Below are 19,261 nucleotides of genomic sequence, written 5' to 3'. Positions count from 1 at the left end.
TTGTGATGGAAGGTTTCTGGTTTATGCTTCTGTGCTGTGTTGGGAGTAGAAGTGGTGGGATGTGAAACAATCATTCCCACTTCAACCATCTCTTCTAAGTCCTTGGCTGTTGCCTTTGTAATGTCACTTGAAGAGCTTCAGGGTAACTTGAGAGGATTGACTGTTCTCACTCAGATGGGAATATTGGAAACTTCTACTGATAGACTTTCTGCTCTCAGTCCTCAATTTTTTTCATCAGTAGCTATGTGGGAAAAGATCTTGCAGTAATTACATTAAAATTGCATGTTTCTTCAATAAATACCTATTTTTTTTCTAAAATTCTAATTTTACTCTCCTTTAAGTGAAAACTTACAGAAACAAGTAGAACATGTTTTACAGGTATGCTTAGTACTTAATTTTATGGGATAATGTGGGTAGCACAGGATATATGTAGCTTCATTTTCTGAAAGAAATGTGGAGGAAAAGAATTTAAAAGGGAGTTACCTGCTGAGCTGGGTATTTGACCCATCAAGAGTTGGTTTTATGTACTCTCACCCTGATGATTTTTTGAGTTGGTTTGTTGGGGGTTTTTTAAATATATTTCAGTAGAATAAATGCTGTCACCATGACAGTGCTCTGTCCTCTTCCAACAGTTGATTTCCTAGCTGCTGAGCTCAACCAGTTTTTTGGAGGACCTTGATCTCAAAGAAGGGAGGTTCTTGAAAACTTCAAAAACCTCAGTTCGTGGGTAAAAAAGAGAACCTTAGAAATAAGCAGAGGAGAGAAACTGTAGCACAAGCTGGTTGGGCTTTGCTAGAGAGAAAAGCATTCATGGATAAAAGTCAGGTAACTTTGATCAGAGCTTGGCATTTTATTAGATGCTAAAGCTCAGGCTGAGGGACGGTGTCAGAGGAAACAAGGAAACTAGATCTTGCTGGGTTCACAGGTCATAAAACTATTCATTTCACCTTACTGTAGTCCTGGAATAGCTTTGTATTGCTTTTGGTCATTGTTGGAGGAAGAATGCACTCTGCAGACCCTTTATCTGATACAGTGCAGCTGTTCTCTGTTAGATAGAGACTTATGACATAATAAGTCGCCTTTTTTTAAAAAAATTTGTTAACTGTTTTAGCAGACAGTGGCTCTTTTTAAACTGAAGAAACAGTTGTGCCATGGGATTGAGATTAGTTCTTACAATAGATTGTATTGTATCTTGTTTTCAGATCATGTTTTTTCTTTCAGTAGATGTGATTTCTGGATCAAACACTTGTGTTTTGTCTGAGGAGACACTTCCTCTCTAGCAGGCAAAGAGCAGAATTCAGTAATTCTTCCTTCTTTGCGTGTTAAAGATAAAAAGGAACTGTTTTTCAGTACATTTTGTTAAACATATGTTAGGTTTTTAGCAGGAAAATAGAATGTAAAAGACAGTAATCATATTATTCCAGTTGCACTTGACAAGGAACAAAGAGAAGGTACAAAATCTAAAAATATAACCATGCTATAGAGTTCTCCGTTTCAAACTCCTTTTGTGTAGCCATATGTGAGAAATTCAAATTGAGAATGTTTTGCATTCTTAATGTTACCTTATTCTTCTTCCCCATTACAGACTTCCAGGCAGTTCTGGTTCAGTTTCATCCTTTTTCCACAGAAAAATCTGATGCAGAGCAGCAAGTCTGCTTAAATTTGTGTGTATTAAGTCCCTCTCTTTTCTGCAAGCAGTAAGATCTGGCCTTCTTTAATCTTCTCACTGTTTCCCTGCTGAAGCAGTTTAGAATTCTTAATGCTGGTAAATGTTGGGACAGATCTTAGAAAATTATGAAATCCACAAAATACATCTTATTGGTGTGTTCCAGTAAAGCAACAGAATGCTCTTAGCGGTGTGGAATGGGCCTTGAGAGGTCATTTATCCTTTTGTCATTTAATCCTTTCAGAGAATGGTTCTTCTGCCTAGAGAGAACTTCTTCAAAACCTGTATTTATACAGATTTTTTAAATCACTCTTTCGAAAAGTTTTTCAATGCTCCTATTGTTACTTCTAGCAAAAAGCTCAGATGCTTTTTCCCCTCTTTTCTTTACCTACACAGTGTCAGAAAATTCCTTAAACAAGAAGGTTAGGAAGTGAGGGAGCTGCCATTGAAAACAGTGATGGAAGGTGAAAGACAAGGGTTTCAGTCTGGTGCAGTCGTGCTTTGTGCTATTTTTCATTCAGTTAAGACTGCTGTTCTTCAATTATTAATGCCCTACACATTGCATTATTTCACTTCATGTGGATTGGACTCACTTATGCAGTCTCTGTGCCATCCTGTTGCAATGCAGAGGAGTTCAAAAGCATCTCCAAAGGAAACTACTGATTGATCATCTACTCAACCTTCCGCTCTTAGGCAGTCACAATAAAGCAGTTCAGGAGTGAGTGGTAATAGTGCTGTGTCTCTGCAATCCTGAATAAAACCTGAGGTGTTTGTCATGCTGTCAGCATTGGAAAAAGCCCCTGCAGAGTGAGCTTGTGACTGGCACTGAGGTAATGGTAGCAGAGAGAAAAGGAAGGGAAACCAAAAGGATGGGACAAGTGGTGGTATGGGAGCACTTTGGCAGTTTCAGTAACTGAAAAGCTGAACTACGAGTCTGAAAGAGAGAAACAGTACAGAAAGGAAAAAGCAAAACCAGAAAGAACGTGTAGGAAATGGAAATAGTACTTCAAGTTTCCACCATTGCATATGAGTGATTCAATATTACAGGACACAAAGATCCCTTTGGTGTTTAAGTTTCAAATACAAAACTTACTGGTGCATCAGTTATTTGACCTACCAAGAGCCTACCAATACCTTTCATGTGCTCTAATGCTGAGGGAGAGAACCCTTGCTCCTTACCAGTACAGGAGTATCCTTACACTAAAGTGGTGATGTGATCATGAGTTATTTTCATGTAACAGTAATGCTTCCTCATCTTTCTGCCAGGGAAGTCTTCTTACTCTTGAATGAAAACTGAATATATATATATTTAAATGTAGTTACTATTTTTATGTGCAGTTCCACTTCTTTTAAGAAGTCATAACATCTGCCTGAATTCTGACCATGCATGCATAACAAAATGCATTTGACTGCATTTGTGGTCACATAAGAATAATACTTTATCCAGCTTTTCCATACACGTGAAGTTCTGCAGCAGTGCTTATGACTCTTAAGAAGCAATGTACTTGTACAATGTACAATAACACTGCACTGTGTAAATAGCTTATATTTGATGTATAAAGCAGGAAAAACTTTATGATATTTGGAAATTATGATGGAAGAAATTATTCCATTACACTTGAGAGACATAAGAGAGTTTTTCCACTGAGCTTGCTGTTGTATACAAAATACACTAAACCATATGCACTTAGACAGCAGATCTCTGTCAGTTGCATAGTTGCTTCTCATTGCATAAATTTTGACAAACAGGCTGTTTCCCAGTAGTTTCTCAAGTAACCACAGCCCATTTCTTACCCGTTTCTATCTGGCATGGCATGAAAAATCACCTTTGGAGAGGGCCTGGAAAACCTCAGTCTAGGAGGAAAGCTTTTATAGCTGTATACAGTATTGGAATGGAAATACTTCAGTAACCTTTCTGAAAGTCATTGCTTCTACTGGTCTATAATTAGCCCCACAGGAAAAACAAAATCCTCGTTCAAGTATAGGAGAAAGCAAATAGATCAAATAACATCGAAGTTATTCAGCAGCTTTTTCCCAAATATACTGGTTGCTGTAGGAGTTGGTTATGTAGATCTGACTGGATAACTTATGTCAACTTAAGTAATAAATGTTGATACCTTCGATTAAAGCTCCTGCTTCTTTGAGATGTCACTTACATAATTTGGCTTGTTTTCTTTCCAGATAGTATCTGCAGTGCAGTATTGCCATCAAAAGCATATTGTTCATAGAGATCTCAAGGTGAGTAGGAAAAAGTGTGTGCAGTGCATGTGTAGCTTCTGTACCTGTGAGCACCACCTTTAGTGTTTATAAAATACTGTTTGCACTGAGCTTTCTGATTTATTTATTTATATACATTATAGCAAGTTTTGAGAAATATTTGCAGCTTAGAACCATTTTAAATAAAAGGAAGAGGATTTATAAGGCTTTTAAATGCAAACATTTAATGGCTGCTGAAAGATCTGATGCAGGTCAGTGTTAGCTGAGAAATCTTTTTTTTTTTTTTTTTTTTTTTAATAAGTGGTAGTTTGATAGAGATTTGACAAGAGTTGATGTTGAACAGAATTAATTACCAGTAATGATAATAAAACTGAAGTATGGCTTCTTTGTAGCTTGGCATGAAACAGCATCTCTCTTCTTTAAACTGTGTATGTTGTATATTAATAGTATTGCTGCATAATTTGTTCAACTTGTCATAGTTTTGTAACTTAAAAAAACCAAAAAACAGTACCACCACTAAAAACAACAGAACACTTGAAAACACTTGAAAGGTTATGTTTATTACCAAACTACTGCAAGAATGCCAAGTGCTGTCAGGTATGGATAGTGAGACTATATCTTATTTTCATCTGAGTAGATCAAAATATAAGGTACATTTCTGTGGAGAAAAACAGATGGTAACAAGTTTTCAGGTAGTGAAACAGCTCCCATAGTCTGAAGCTGTTGTACAGAGATTTTTAAAACAGGATATGCTAATGATTGACTAAAACACACCTAAAGACCTTGCAAGGAAGGGAATGTTAACAGATATTTCAGCTTCTTGCCTTTTAAGAATGAGTAAAAGCAAGCAATGGCCTTCTAAATCAAGTATCTTATTCATCTTACAAACCATTTTTTCTCTTCCAGGCTGAAAATCTATTGCTAGATGCAGATATGAACATTAAAATAGCTGACTTTGGTTTTAGCAATGAGTTTACAGTTGGAAATAAACTGGACACCTTTTGTGGCAGCCCACCATATGCTGCTCCAGAGCTCTTTCAAGGGAAGAAATATGATGGACCTGAAGTAGATGTTTGGAGTTTAGGTGTTATTCTTTATACTCTCGTGAGCGGATCTCTTCCCTTCGATGGACAGAACTTAAAGGTACCTTTTTGTAGCCTATATTGGCCATGTTTATCAAATATTTTAAGTGACTTGCTGTCAACTTACTGTATGTTCTTGTTCTGTTACGAAGGAACTTAGAGAAAGAGTGCTAAGGGGAAAATACAGGATTCCTTTCTACATGTCCACAGACTGTGAAAACCTCCTCAAACGTTTCCTGGTGCTAAACCCAACAAAAAGAGGCACTCTAGAGGTAATTGCACAAATGAGGTGCATCAGAAGCTCAGCATATTTTGCAAACTACATTTTTGAGTTATGACTTATTATTTCCATGTTGTTCCTATGCATATTTGGAGTGGGCTTTGTAGGTGGGATTGTTGAGGAAAGCACATGGTGCTTCAAAGATACTGTTTACTGGAGTTGTAACACACCTGACTCCAGTTACTTTCAAAATCCATGTGTCACTACACTTTCTATATCATACAACTTCTCTTGGTGGCTAGCTTGTGGATTCCTGCATTAATGGATGATCCACCACGTGGTTTTCCCACATTTTCAGTTGTAAACTGAGATATTGGCTGCTGTAGTTGCCTTTTGCCTGCCTTTTGTATCGTCATGGAGGAGTAAAGACATAAACAGGGCTTCCATGGACTTCTGTTGGTGGAACTTGGAATTCCAAGACATGTCAAAGTTGTCACACTGCTCCTGGTCTGTGTTGCAGGCTTTTGTCTCTGAGCTGTGAGCTGGAATACAGCTGACTGAGGAGAGGCTTGGCTTCATGTGCATAGTTGGTGCTCCTCACTGGAGCCAAGTAATAGGTGCTGGAAATGTTCTGGAAAACAAAACTGGGGAAGACCTTAGTATTTGTTCCATAAACAAGTTGTTTTTCTCACAGCTTGTTTTCTTTGCTGCTAAGTGTACAGTACTAACATTTTTATTTTTTTTAATAGCAAATTATGAAGGACAGGTGGATCAATGCAGGGCATGAGGAGGATGAACTTAAACCATTTGTTGAACCAGAACTAGACATCTCGGACCAGAAAAGAATAGGTAATTGAGTACTTTGCAGAGTATGATACTGTTTGCATGATTTGGGAGGGTTTTTTTTTTTTTCCACCATCACTCTGTGTTTGTTTGATATTTGGAAAAAGTAACTAATTCTTTAAAACTGATACTTGATCAGTTTTATATTCTCAAAATGAATACTTCTGTTTTAATTCTTTAAATGTTCCATCCTTTCTCTTGAACACTCAGCCAGCCTGAACATTAGAGTTTCAGTTACTTACAGAATGTCTGTTTGGTTTTAGATATTATGGTAGGAATGGGATATTCTCAAGAAGAAATTCAAGAATCTCTTAGTAAAATGAAGTATGATGAAATCACAGCTACATACTTACTGCTGGGAAGGAAGTCATCAGAGGTAAGTACCATTCTTAAAACTGCAAAGAAGCAAATCAGAAAGTGTCCTTAGCAGATTTAGAATCAAAAATTAAGTCAGTTACTGTAGGCATTGCATTCCTGCACAAAAATCCATTGCACTTAAAGTCATGTTCTACTCATCAGCAGTCCAAAGTAAGTAGATCTGTTCTCACCTGATTTTGAGCCAGTAAACTCTTGTCTTTAGGCTCTCCAGAACTGTCCTCTTTGCTCAGCAGTTACTCCTCTGAGAGATTTTGTATGTATTACTGTCCTGGCTAGTCTAGGAGCTCAGGTGTGAATATCCCAGCTGTAACTATTTTAAGAGACCCAAGGAGCGGGACTGAACAACCCGAAAAAGTTCCTGCATTGTAAATTACCTTTCCATACGATGCTGAGAGGCTCAGCATCAGTAAGCTCCTCTTGCTTCCCCTGCTGGGCAGTCGGTGTGCTGGGCTCTACCAAATGTATCCTCTCTTCCTGTTGAAGTCTTGGAGAACTCGGAGGGGAGAGTTCTGAAAGGACAAATGGATTTTCTTTACTCATTATCCTTTGAGGAGCTGCAAATTCTGCTGAGTTTTACCTAATACAGTTGTACAACAACCGTAAAGAAGGTGGGACCTCTATGCAGCTGCCCATGCCATCACTGATTTCCCATGTAGCAGAGCCACTTCCCGCCTCCCTGTTCCTGCTCCCAGAATGCCGTGGATGTTTTAATTTGTTTTGTCTGAACTCCTTGTTTTAATACTCTCATTTGTATTGTAGTTGGATGCAAGTGATTCAAGCTCCAGCAGCAATCTTTCACTTGCCAAAGTTAGGCCAAGTAGTGATCTTAATAATAGCACTGGACAATCTCCTCATCACAAAGTTCAGAGAAGCATATCTTCTAGCCAGAAACAGCGGCGGTACAGTGATCACGGTGAGCATTTCTCATTTTCAGTATTGCAGAGTATTTCAGTATTGCAGTGACTTCCAGTTCTGCTCGGTTTCTGGGTTTGTCTCCATCCCGCAAGTGTAAGAAGGATGACAACAGCATAGTTCACAGCATGGTGGTTAAATATTTTAGTGAATAACTGATGTTTTTTAATTGGTTTTGTTATAAAGCCTTCAAAAGAGCTTTTAGAGGAACCCTGAATACACCAACCTAATTCTCTTGTTCTGCCTTGTGTTGTCCCCTACATTCCTGACTGTGCTGGCAAAGTCTTGTTACACAAATTGAAGAGAATGTTGCAACCCCTTTTTCATGAAAAGCACAGCACTCCTCCCCCATGCTCTTGTATGTCTGTTCAGCTTTTGTTTTCTTTTGACACTAGTAGGTCAGCTTGTGTCTAAAAGTTGAAGAAATGTCAGTTTGCCAATATTTCTGGTTTCCTGTTTCCTGAGGGTAGTGTCACTTGGTTGTCCTGCAGGAATTCCATTTTCAAAGAACAATGACTGTAACAAACTTACAACTCTTCTGCTTAATGAGAGCGCAGTAGAGTAGATTAGATTTTTCTAAATGTCTTAAACATCCTCCTGCTCAGACACTTAACTCATGAAAGGAATCCCAGTTTAGGCCTACATTCTCTGCATTCAGAGGTTGCTTTCCTTGGGGAGTCTTCTGGGATGTCAGTTACTGGGGTCTTTGATACCTGTAAAACATGTTTTAGCTGCATATTATGTGTTTATATGTTTATGTATTTATATGTATTCTTTAGTCTGTGTATATACATACACTTTTTGATTAATTCTTATTAAAACACTTAACTAAGAAGTTGACGTAACTTGATGTGTCCTCTTCAGAGATGTCAGAAAACACAATCCTGACACTTTACCCAGTGTCCAGGAGGCTGTTAAAGCAAGAGGGAGCTTGCCACTGTTGAAGGGGCTTCCTCATTCTCTGGTGTTGGGAGCAGTTGTCTGCTCCTGGCACACAGGAAGGAGGCTGGTGATGAATCACTGACACTTCTGGCTGTTGCAGGGACACAGACCAACAGCCATCAGTGCTGCTGGTGCCCCAGGGTTGTGTCACCTGCTGCCTCTCAGGAAATTGGTTTGAACAGCCTATGGCAGCACTGTGCTAATCAGGGATGGTCTGCTTTGAATGAGTCAGTTACTTGTTAAGTGTCTTTAAGATGACTCTGAAGGGTTTTTCTAGCAAGCCAAATGAGAAACCTTAATGAAATTCTTGAAACTTCCATGAAAAATCAAGTAGTACCTTCGCTTTGCAGGGTTTTTGCTTTTCACAGTATTCTACTGTTTCCTGAAATAAATCGATTTCAGTAATTATCTTTTTGCAACTCTGATTCCTAGTGTTAATTATGTTGGTTCTCATGTGTGAATACATTTCCATTGTGATAAAAAATAGTTACTGAACTTCTGAGAAGAAAAATCCTTTTCCTGTTTCTTTTGTTTGTTTTTTCAAGCTGGACCATCTATCCCGTCAGTAGTGGCATATCCCAAAAGAAGCCAGACTAGTACTACAGACAGTGACCTCAAAGAGGAAGGAATTCAGTCAAGAAAATCCAGTAGTAGTGCTGTTGCAGGAAGAGGAATTGCACCAGCTAGCCCAATGCTTGGAAATGCCAGCAATCCTAATAAGGCTGATATTCCTGAACGTAAGAAAAGTTCGGCTGTCCCTAGTGTAAGTAGAAGCATTTATTTACCAAAACCATTAATTTTTTGAGGCATAAAAAAGTTAAACCTGTGATTTAGCAGTGGTGCTGATTTTACTTTTCATTTATCAAGAGTAAATGTAGGTATTTTTTCCCTTGCAATGTCAGCTATTCAAGTTACCTCTTAATAGTCTTGAAGTAGTCAGTATTTATAATTAGCATTAGTACCTCTTGGTAAACAGACATGATTTGGGTATCAAAAAAAAAGTAAAGCAACAAAAGAAAACGTAGTTATGTTACTCCCAATAATCACCAACCACTCTTCTGTGGCATCTGTACAGAAGAATGAAATCTCTATTTTTGTTATCCTGTTTTATAGTTTCATATGTATAAGGAGCTACCTAATCTTTGTCCTCAAACATGCTATTTTAAGTCATAGTTATGTTGTTAAGATGATCAAAGAAATGTAGTTCTAAAAACCCTTCAAAGATGTGTTTCAGCCTGTATTCAAAAGCAGTGTGCCTGGCTTTTGTCCTTGTGGGCTTCCCCCACCTGCCTCTAAATCACAACAACAAGAAAAACATAAAAAGGAGCAAAAGCAGTGGATGTACATGTTTAGCAATAGGCAGTGTGCCAAAAGAAAGAAAATCCTTTGTTCATTTTCGCTTGAACTTGTGCTCTCTGTGGTTCCTCCCACAAAGGCAAAGTTAGAAATTCGTTTTCACATAATGCTTCAGTCTTGTGACATTTAATTTCTAAAACTTTGGGATTTTGTATAGAAAAACTTCCTTCTTTTCAGAAGAAAAGAATTCTCTGTCCTTTATTCAACTTGTTCAACTTGCAACAGAATTTTTTTTTAAACTTATCTCACAAAGCTGTCATATTTATTTGGTCATAATACTCAGCACCATCACTTAAAACAAATGAGAGCATAACTTTCTGACCTGTAACTTTTTGACAGTCTGAAGCAAAAGAAGTGAAATGGAACTTGTTTTACTTTATTGGCCCTGTATTGTCAGTTGGCTCAGTGGCTAGTAGTGATTTGGCTCAAGGATATCAGCCCAAGAGGTTCCTTGGAAAAACACATCTTCTACTGTAGCAGCTGTTACTCATAAATGTGAACAAGAACTCAGGATTTTGGGGGACCCTTTTTTGATTTTTGTGGTTCTCCACATTTTCCCTTTGTTCTTGATAAGTCCAGAAACCATTCAGATTTGTTTTTTTTCTTAAAAGACAGTTCTTAGCTATTTAATCTCAAAATGGTAGGATCAAATCAGTTTTGTCCTATATTCAGTTGTATGGTGCCTTATTCAAAAGATTTTTTTACAGTTACAACATACTTTACATTCAGTGTCTTTTCATCTGCTATTCTGTGCCACTCCCAAATATTGGAGATTTATTCCAGTAAGCTTTTTCCAAAATTCTTACTACTGTACCTGAAATAAAATTTCAGCTCATAACCATATGTTACTTCCTTGACTCAGTGTGCAACTGATCCAGCTGATCTTTTACTAGCAGTGATACCAGGTGGTGAACAGGAAATCAGACTTATCTTGTCACTCAATAATTAGTGTTTAAAATCATCTCTGTTTATAGCTCTTCACACCAGACAGTTCAAACTCTTTTTTTTTTTTAATTTCCTTTTATTCCCCCTGCAAAAGATAACACTTTGGCTTTCTGGTTGTTGGGAATGAAAGGAAGCACTGATTTTCTCTCATTTTCTGCAGCTGAGTAGGGAGTTCTGTTTCTTACAGTGTTGGCATGTATCTAGAAGGAAAAAAATTATTGGAGTTACCATATTGTCCTGAGGTTGAAAAAAGTATGAGGTGAAGAGAGTTTCTGTTTTACTGATCACCGAAGTCCTGAAATCTGTAATATGATGAAAAAACACTGAAGAGATGGAAAAATACCCTATAAAAACAATTATTATTTTGACAGAACAACAAAAGCACTAGAACCAGTTCTTGCTGGAGACCCTTAATCGGTTGTGTGCTACTCTTATTAAATAATAAAGCTTAAAAGCATGCACTTGAGGATAAGAGTTGTGCTTCTAGAGCAGATAGCTAAGTCTGGAACTGGAGTGAGGGGCTCCAAGCAGTACTTCTAAAGTTGACAGAGTGTTTAAACTCTTGTAAACCAAATGGTTCTGCAAGCTGAACAAGTACACATCAAAAATCTTCAAGCTATTTGGGCAAATACCAAATTAATAATGAAAACCTGCTACAGATGTTGGATAGTTAGCAGGAACTGGTATATCTGTGTTTTGATAATTCCTTGTTTGTTTGTTTGAACTGGATTTTTCATCAGTGTTGTAACAAAGCCACCCCACAACCCTTAAAATAGCTTTAAGAAAACTGGAAGAGGAGAATAGATGGTAGATTGGGAAAATTGTCCAGGACCAAATAACATACCAGTGCTCTTAACTAAATAGGTTGGTTGACTGCTGTAAGTCAGTAGCTTTTTTTGGAAATGTTTTGTCAGTGGTGTCTGTTAAAGGGAAATAGCCTGCCTGAGCAGTGCACACAAGACTCTCTAGGAGAAGAGGACCACAAATTCATGCTTTGTGCTGTGACTGGACCTTGTGCATGTGCTCACAAGTCTCAGTGTGCTTTTGCTGTGTCCGCTCCTCCTGCGAAGAAGGCAGACGTTGCCATGAAGATGAACTTGTGCAGCTAACCCTGACCCTAGGGGTTGTCATTCCATCAGGGAGCAGGATGCTGCTCACACCAGTTTCCAGTGCTGTGCACCTGTGCTATTTAGTCATGTCCAGAGATTAACAGGCTGTAGATTGGCTGAACAAAAAAGTCACAGCTGAAGAGTTTCCTTGATGAATCGTGAAAGGTCATACACTAGAAAGTGTAAAGGCCCTAATACCAAGACTATTCTTGCCGAAACTGAAATTTGAAACCTTGTAATGCTTAAATCTCTTCCCCTGACCTCCGAAATTTGAGTCAAACAGGAAAATATGTACACTGATGCTTCCATCTCTGCATTTCAGAATGAGCTGGGAAAGCGTGTCCTTGCAATCCTCAAATTTCAGATATGAATACCAAAACTTGTCTGCTCCCAAACCTGAAAATGCATAGTCTTAAAAGTCTGATCCAGCACAGAGATTGCAGTCTTGTCCTTCCAGATGTGCAACATTACAATACATTGTAATGTTATGTAGTGTTTTCTCAAAGGAAACCAACATTTCACGTTCAAAGGGAGCAGGTGGAAAGAAGGAAGCCGCTGATTATTGTGCTTGTTTCCTACCAGAAGACCAGTGTTGGATATTTTAGGTGCTTCATCCCCTAGAATGTAAAGAACACAGAACAAAGTGATCTGCAAACAGTAATAAACAATATTTCACGATACCATTTGTTTGTGAGGCCTCCATGAAGTGTCCTGCACAGTGTGACCTCCCAACAGCCAATAACCAAAACCTTGCCTTCAGTGCACAGCTTTCATTGCTGGCAAGCTTAGTAAAGAGAAGGCAGTTTGTACAGTGAGAAATGCCAGAGGAAAATAGAAGAATCAGTGGAGGGTTTTTTTTTTTTAAATAAATAAACAAACGTATTTGAAGACAAGGGATGTGTAAGGAATAAAGTACAAGGAAAGGGCCAGAAAGGCTTCTGCTGATGCTTGGTACATGCTTATCCCTAAGGAATATTTAGTGAAGTACACTTGAGAACCCTTCAGACAGCTGCATGCATCTTACAAGTTAATTAATTGTTCTGCTGGTCTAAAATACCCTTTGTCTTTGTACTTTTTAACACCAGGAGTTTATGCCAGTTTAACACCAGTAAAGTTTATGCACTCACTGTTGCATTTTAATTTGTACATTTGTGTGAAAAGATGTGTAACAAACAGGTCAGCAGTCTCTTAGACAAGATGGCTTCATGGTTAAATAGCTCAGGGAATGTGTTGCTTGAGACTCCCTAGATAGCAGATATTTTGCCTTAAGGCACTGGAGGAGCTTTTGCCTAGTTATTGAGAATGCTCCACTTTAACAGTTTTATTTCAGGTTCGGAAACAAAAAAAAAAGGTTTGGCTACTCTGCTTTTGTGCTTGAACTAGTTTCTCCTTTTTTTTTTTTTTTTAATCCTTCTTGCCATGACTCTCTCCTGTGACCGTTTATGCAAAACCTTTTCTTAATGCTATTTTTAAAATCCGCTGAGTTTCCCTTGTCCATCATAGCATAATTCTTCAAAGAGCTCCAAAAGATTAGTTGAGCATGAAGTCCCCTGCCTGATTCTTAGTGGCCCTCCTTACTCAACATGTGCTTATCCAGGTGCTGACCAGTCATTCCCTTAAGCTGGCCTCCTCCAAGACTTTCCCCAGCAGTGATGTTTGAAGTTTATAGCCTTTTTTGCTTCCTGCTTTGCCCCGTGATCCTTTTCTTTAAAGAAAACTTTAAAAGGTTTTTTTCCACTTTTCCAACCATTTGCAGTTTCCTGTGTTCTGTTCTTGGGGTGGGGAGAAAAAATACAAAGGCTTGCCAGCTTTTACTTCCTCTACCACCTGGGGGTGCATGTTTGTCTGGACCACCGTGCTTTTCCTACAGTAATTGCATCTAACTTTCTATAATTCTGTTATCTGTGAATTACCTATAGCTTCTCAGTCGTTCCTGGAAAATTGACCGCCAACTTGGGCATATCTCCACCCTCTTTCTCTGTAAAGACAGAGGCAAAGTAATTCTATTTCTTTTCTCCCCTCTAAAGTAAGGTCTGTAGTTTAAGTTCCCCTGGTTCTCTTGTCCTCAATGTATTATGCTTGTATTTAAATGTGTTTTTTAAAAAATGTCTTACTGAAATTCTCTGCAATTTGTCTCTTATTCTTCCCTGTTTTTAAAACTTGTCTAGTGTTTCATAGTATCTTAATATTTAAAAGTCCATGTTTGCCTTCCCACTGAATTTTACCACATTTGTTTGTTAAGTCTTTGCTTTTCCTATCTTGTTTAAGGGTATGATTTTAACTTAAAGGAAAATTCTCCAAGCTACAAGTGGTAAAGTATTTCAAAAATAGGCTATAAAAACACAGGCTATCCAGATGTAGAAAAATGCTATATATACTCAGAATTTGTAATTCAGAGCATTTGTAATTTAAAACTTTAAGGAATATTAATTTTGAGCCATCGATATGAAATACAAGAACAACTTGTTAGAATTATTTTTTCTGATTGCATTATTCCTTACAAATACTAGATGGAGTTTGTCTATTAAGTTACTTAATTATTGTAAGTTTTAGAACTGCGTAATACTAGCATTGAGTAAACAGCCTTCAATTATATGCAGACTAACATCAGAAAAGCCTTCTGTGGGGAATAACAAACCTATGTTTTTTAATTGTAGAATAATACTACCCCTGGAGCAATGACACGGCGCAACACATATGTTTGTAGTGAAAGAACCACTGCTGATAGGCATTCAGTGATACAAAATGGCAAGGAGAACAGGTATATGAAATGTCTTCCTATGGTGTATGTCCCTTGTCTTCACCTTTCAAAAAAAATTCAATGCCTAATTTAAAAATAAGTGATATTCTAATGTAATTCTTAATGAAAGGTGAGTACAGATCTTTGGTTATGGAGCACCTGTAAGTATGCTGGGGCTTGGGTGGTTTTTTCTATATTTAATTTTATAATCTTTATACTTAGAATGTGAAAGGAAGATTCTATTTTCTGGTTAAATACATGAAATGTTTGTAGCAGCCCTCATCTTAAATCTTTGGTTGTATCATGGTTGTGAACTCGGTGGCCAAACAGCATATGCTTGCAGAAGAGCCTTATTTAGTGTCAGACTACAAGGACCATCTTTCTTGAGCCATTCTCTTTTTATATTTCACTCTAAACTCTGCTTCACTGGGATTATTTGAAATATCAATTTTTCTGCAAAGTCTCAGGGAAAAACATTTTTTTCTGAGCAAAGATCAAATGGTGATCATCCTTTGTCTTGGGCTGAGTGTTCCTTGCTGATACTGTGGCAGTCTAATTGTTTCCCAGGATTTACAGAACTCAGCTGCCTCCCTCCTCAGGGTATCTCCATATTCTGAATGAAAACAGTCAGAGGAATAACAGATTTCTTTTTAATTTACTGAGTGAAATACTGAGTAAAGCATGCAGTGGAACTGGAACTAACCACTGTATGTCTTGGCACTGTGGTCACATCTACTGCCATCCTGTGAAGACTGACTGAGAAGAGCTGTCAGAAATACTATCATAGTGAACATAGATATCAGGTATAGAGTAGCAGTTGGGAGGAATAGCACCAAATTTCCTGGCTGGCTGAGGTGTTTTAATTTCCAGCTCTTCTCAGAATTTTACTGCTGTCTAAAGCTGGTAACAATTAAGTAGCGAACCCTTGCCAGGAGAGCACTCCTGGCAAGGTACTGAAAGGAATGTGTACCCCTCTACTATGCTTCCCAAATTTCTCCACCCTTTTCTAGTATTATGATATTTTGTAAAGGGTGGGAAGAAGATACCTGTTTTCTAACATGTGTTGAAGTTGGCAGAGGATCTGGCATTTTTTGCAGAAGTTTTTTTTCTTCCCTTTGGCAGTTGATGAGGAATCATGATGTTGAATGGAAAGCCTGTCTATTCCCTGTTTGATTCCTGGGGCCTAGGGATAAAGAACATGATTTTGATCCTGTCTCTTCCTCCTAGCTTTCTGCAAGTGGAAAGTTATTAAGGAAAGAGTCAAGTATAAGTTTGAAGACTGCCAAAATTGTAGTTGGCCAGCTGGGCCTGCAGTCCCTTGTCCTGTGAAGTACAGCACAACTATTTGGTACTGTCTCTTAGTGTGTCTATCTCAGCCTTCATCGGTTACTCCTTGTTAACATTACCAAGTTGTTTAGGTTTAAGCTCACCATCCTTTCTCTGATTTGATATATTAATAGCTTTCTTCTTTCCAACACTCCTTGAAAAAATGAATCTGTCCATAATAGTTTTCATAATTTTTTATTGCTTGTTTATATTATACGGTTTTTGTTCATCCTTAAACCAATATATCGTCTACAATTTCTTTATTAAATTTTTAAAAGCTATTAGGTATTGTTTACTAGGAATGCTTGAGATTTAGATGTTCCCTTAATTTGGGAGTAAGTTCGTACTCATAAAGAGCTATCTTTTGAAGAATTTTATTTCCCCAGCTTTGAGTTTCTCAGGAAACTGATGTTTTTCTGTGGTTTGTCGCATGTAGACCTTAAACTCAAAGTTAAGATTGAGTAGCACTTGACAACTATGTTAGTTGTGTTTTATATTCATAATTGGTTATCCTTATGTAATTTACCTTGTTTTGTCAATATGATATTTAAACATAAACATTTGCTTTCTCTACAAACTAGCCTTATTTGGGTCACTTGAAATGTCTGAAAATTTATATTTGCACAGGTTAAAAATGTCTTTATAGCTTTTATCATGCAGTTTTTGATTATGACATTCATTACTTTTTATAGAGGGTTAAAAAGAGAAAAGATAATGAGAATGCATTGCTAATTGTATTACAGTTGGAGACATATTGTCTGAAATGCTTCAATACTAAATTGCATGTTCATTTTGGCACAGTTTCAGAATTACTGTGATTTGGCACAAAATTCAGAGTTTACATCTGAATGTATTTTGTTGCTGTAACTGGGTAAAGCATTGACTGGTCACATGAAATGCAGGGACCTTTAATGCAGGAAAAAGCAACATGGCTATTGATGGGAGTAGCTCTTCAGAATTAACTTTTAATGTTATTGTACTCTCGGCAGAAAGTGACTCTAGAAACTTGTTCTTTTTTCTTCTGTAAAGCAAGATCTGAAGTTGAACCCGGGCTTTGTACATATCCAAAGTTTAGTTAAAAATTACTTCTGTGCTTTTGAAATGTCTGCCGGTGGCAAATGTTACAGGCAGGAGTAATTGCTGTAAATGGTTTGTTACAGATTGGATTTTAGATTTTCCACAGCTAGTCAGATACTGGCTGTGACCCAGTGAGCACTTGGGAGAGTTACTGTAAAAGGCAAGATGCACACATTTAAAATCTCTGTTTTTTCTCTAGAGAAAGTGTTAAAACGTTGCTTATTCTGCTTTTGTCTTGCATATTGAATTCTGAGAAATCAGAATTCTAAAAGCATTAAAAATTTAAAGAATCAATAGTCAGTAGATCTGATGTTGGAGAAAGTAGTCTTGAAGACCCATGCCAAACTGGTAGACGCAAAGGGTTCTAAGTCTCCCATCTCTGCTTTAACACATTGTGTGGCTGACACAGGCATTCTGCTGGAGACAACTCTGTTGGCTTTCCTCCAAAACCTGAGCATTAATTAACGCACTCAGGGACTCATGAAACACTCTTCATAATGATAGGCAATTGCTTTAAATCATTTGTAACACAAATGATTTACAACAGCTTCAGATTTTTAATAAGCCTTGGCACTAAGTGGCGATTGTTAGTTTGCTGTTCTGTGTTCCCAGGCTAGTAATCCAAGGAAGCTGATTTCTAGCGAAGCATCAGCTTTGCTCAGAGGAAGAGAAGGTCCCTTATTGATACCTTTAGATGCCTCATCTTTGGAGGCAGGTGACTAAAAACTTGGGTCTTGTGTTGTCAAACTAGATTCTTTATCTTTCCAGTAGATATAGAGGAAAGGAGCTGGAAGAACTTGAGGGACTAGTGACTAGTGACTAGTGACTGTCACTTCAGGGTATTAGTTTTGAGATGAATGTTTGTTTTCTTACCATTCCTTAAAACCCTGGGGTTATGTGAATGCTGGGCCTGTGTTGAAGGCTTCATTTTAAGTAGTGGTTCAGGTTGTCATCCTAATAGATTCAGCATTGTTGAGATGCATGCATGACTCAGATAAAGTTTTTCAGATCCTAAAAAGTTAAAACCAAACAAAAACCAAGTATGTTTTGCTAAGCATTTTAGGTAGCAGTTCAGATGTCTGAGCTGTGTGGCAGTTTGTACTGGTGCTTCGGGAGCCAAGCCTGAGAAGTGGGTGAGCTGACACTTGTAGCTGCACTAGCATTCTTCTCTCCAGAGTCTGATGTACCAGAATTCTGTAACATGACTTGAGTTTGTGTGCATAACCATGAAGTAACTTGGAAGTGAACATGCAGTGTCATGAAACTGTCACTGAGAATTGATTTCTTAACCTCTAGCAAAATTTCCGAATTACAACTGTCTTACTTTTAAAGCAAACTTCAGATGAATGACGTGGTGTAGTCTGAAAGGTCCAAAGCATCTTGTGCTTTCCCACTTTTCTCCTATCCTTATCATTACTAGATAACGTGAAGGCTGCAAACAGTATTTTGGCCTAAATAAATAAATGTAATGCTCCTATTTGAACACATTATACAGCTGGCAGCTTACTGGCCATTCTGCTGAGATGGTGCTCTATACTTTCCTTCAAAGCTTGAATGGTTATTTGGAGAATTTAATGTTCATGGTCAAAGCAGTACAAAGGTGCTCTTCAGCAGTCATTCTTCTTTCTTCAGAGGACAGCAGGCATGCTCAGTGCCTACATGTACAGGTTCATTATTAGCAGCCTTTTTCTTTTGGCCTCTGGACTTGTTAAAGATCATGGTATTTTTGGTTTATACCTGTGAAGTCTCTCAGTTATCTGCTATAGATTTGACTGCTTGCCCAACTTTCACTAATTTCTTTTAACCCTGATGCATTCTGAAAACAAAGGATTTTGCTGTAGTAATGGAGCTATCATGAGTGGGGGTTTTAATGTATTGTTTACTGTTAAGAGCAATACAGTGCTTTATCGTAGAGCTTTGGCATAGAATTCTGAGTTATTCAGGTTCTGTACATCAAGGAGGGTATCACTGCAAACTAATGCTAATGGTAAGAGCATGGTCACTTGTAGATGTCTAGTGCCATGTAAGTAAGGATGCTTTTTAAGGGGAGTGTAGGGTAGTTACTGCTGTTTACATAGAAGAGGAGGGCTGTTAGAGTTCGTGTTCTTTGATAAACCAGTTAATAGAAGGAAAAGTTTGCTTTTTTTTCTATGCAGTAGTTTGTTGTTGGTCCATCATGCTCTTCTTTCTGCCTCTGCCTGAACCCAAACCCCCTCACAGCCTGACAGAAATGTTCGCTTACGCAGCTAGCCCTGCTTCAGTTTGTACCACATCCTTCTCCAGTGTTCGGCTGCGACATCAGAAGTCGATGTCCATGTCAGCCTCTGTGCACACGAAGATGATGTTGCCTCCAATAGACAATGGCGCAGATAACTTCAGGCCTATGTAAGAACCAGAAATCGTTGTGACACTAACTTATACCCACTGCTTCTTAACTTTGTGCTGTGG

The 19,261-nt window shown here is 38.0% G+C and overlaps 1 protein-coding gene across 14 annotated transcripts in view; it reads left to right on the top strand.

Moving 5' to 3' along the window:
• Window positions 1–19,261, top strand: part of MARK3 (microtubule affinity regulating kinase 3) — a 62,706-nt gene that overhangs the window by 30,848 nt on the left and 12,597 nt on the right. For 7 of the 14 annotated variants that reach the window (XM_066321700.1, XM_066321696.1, XM_066321694.1 and 4 more), the window contains 9 exons: window positions 3,848–3,904; window positions 4,790–5,026; window positions 5,118–5,237; window positions 5,935–6,034; window positions 6,292–6,404; window positions 7,166–7,319; window positions 8,806–9,023; window positions 14,328–14,431; window positions 19,034–19,198. In XM_066321700.1, coding sequence (XP_066177797.1) covers window positions 3,848–3,904; window positions 4,790–5,026; window positions 5,118–5,237; window positions 5,935–6,034; window positions 6,292–6,404; window positions 7,166–7,319; window positions 8,806–9,023; window positions 14,328–14,431; window positions 19,034–19,198 — 1,268 coding nt within the window. The remainder of the gene's footprint in view (window positions 1–3,847; window positions 3,905–4,789; window positions 5,027–5,117; window positions 5,238–5,934; window positions 6,035–6,291; window positions 6,405–7,165; window positions 7,320–8,805; window positions 9,024–14,327; window positions 14,432–19,033; window positions 19,199–19,261) is intronic. The other 7 variants (XM_066321705.1, XM_066321702.1, XM_066321703.1 and 4 more) reach the window with 2 other exon arrangements.

The sequence above is a fragment of the Sylvia atricapilla genome, chromosome 6, assembly GCF_009819655.1.
Source record: "Sylvia atricapilla isolate bSylAtr1 chromosome 6, bSylAtr1.pri, whole genome shotgun sequence".
NCBI lineage: Eukaryota > Metazoa > Chordata > Aves > Passeriformes > Sylviidae > Sylvia > Sylvia atricapilla.
The sequence above is the reverse complement of the archived record's forward strand: the minus strand, read 5'-3'. Positions and strand labels throughout refer to the sequence as shown.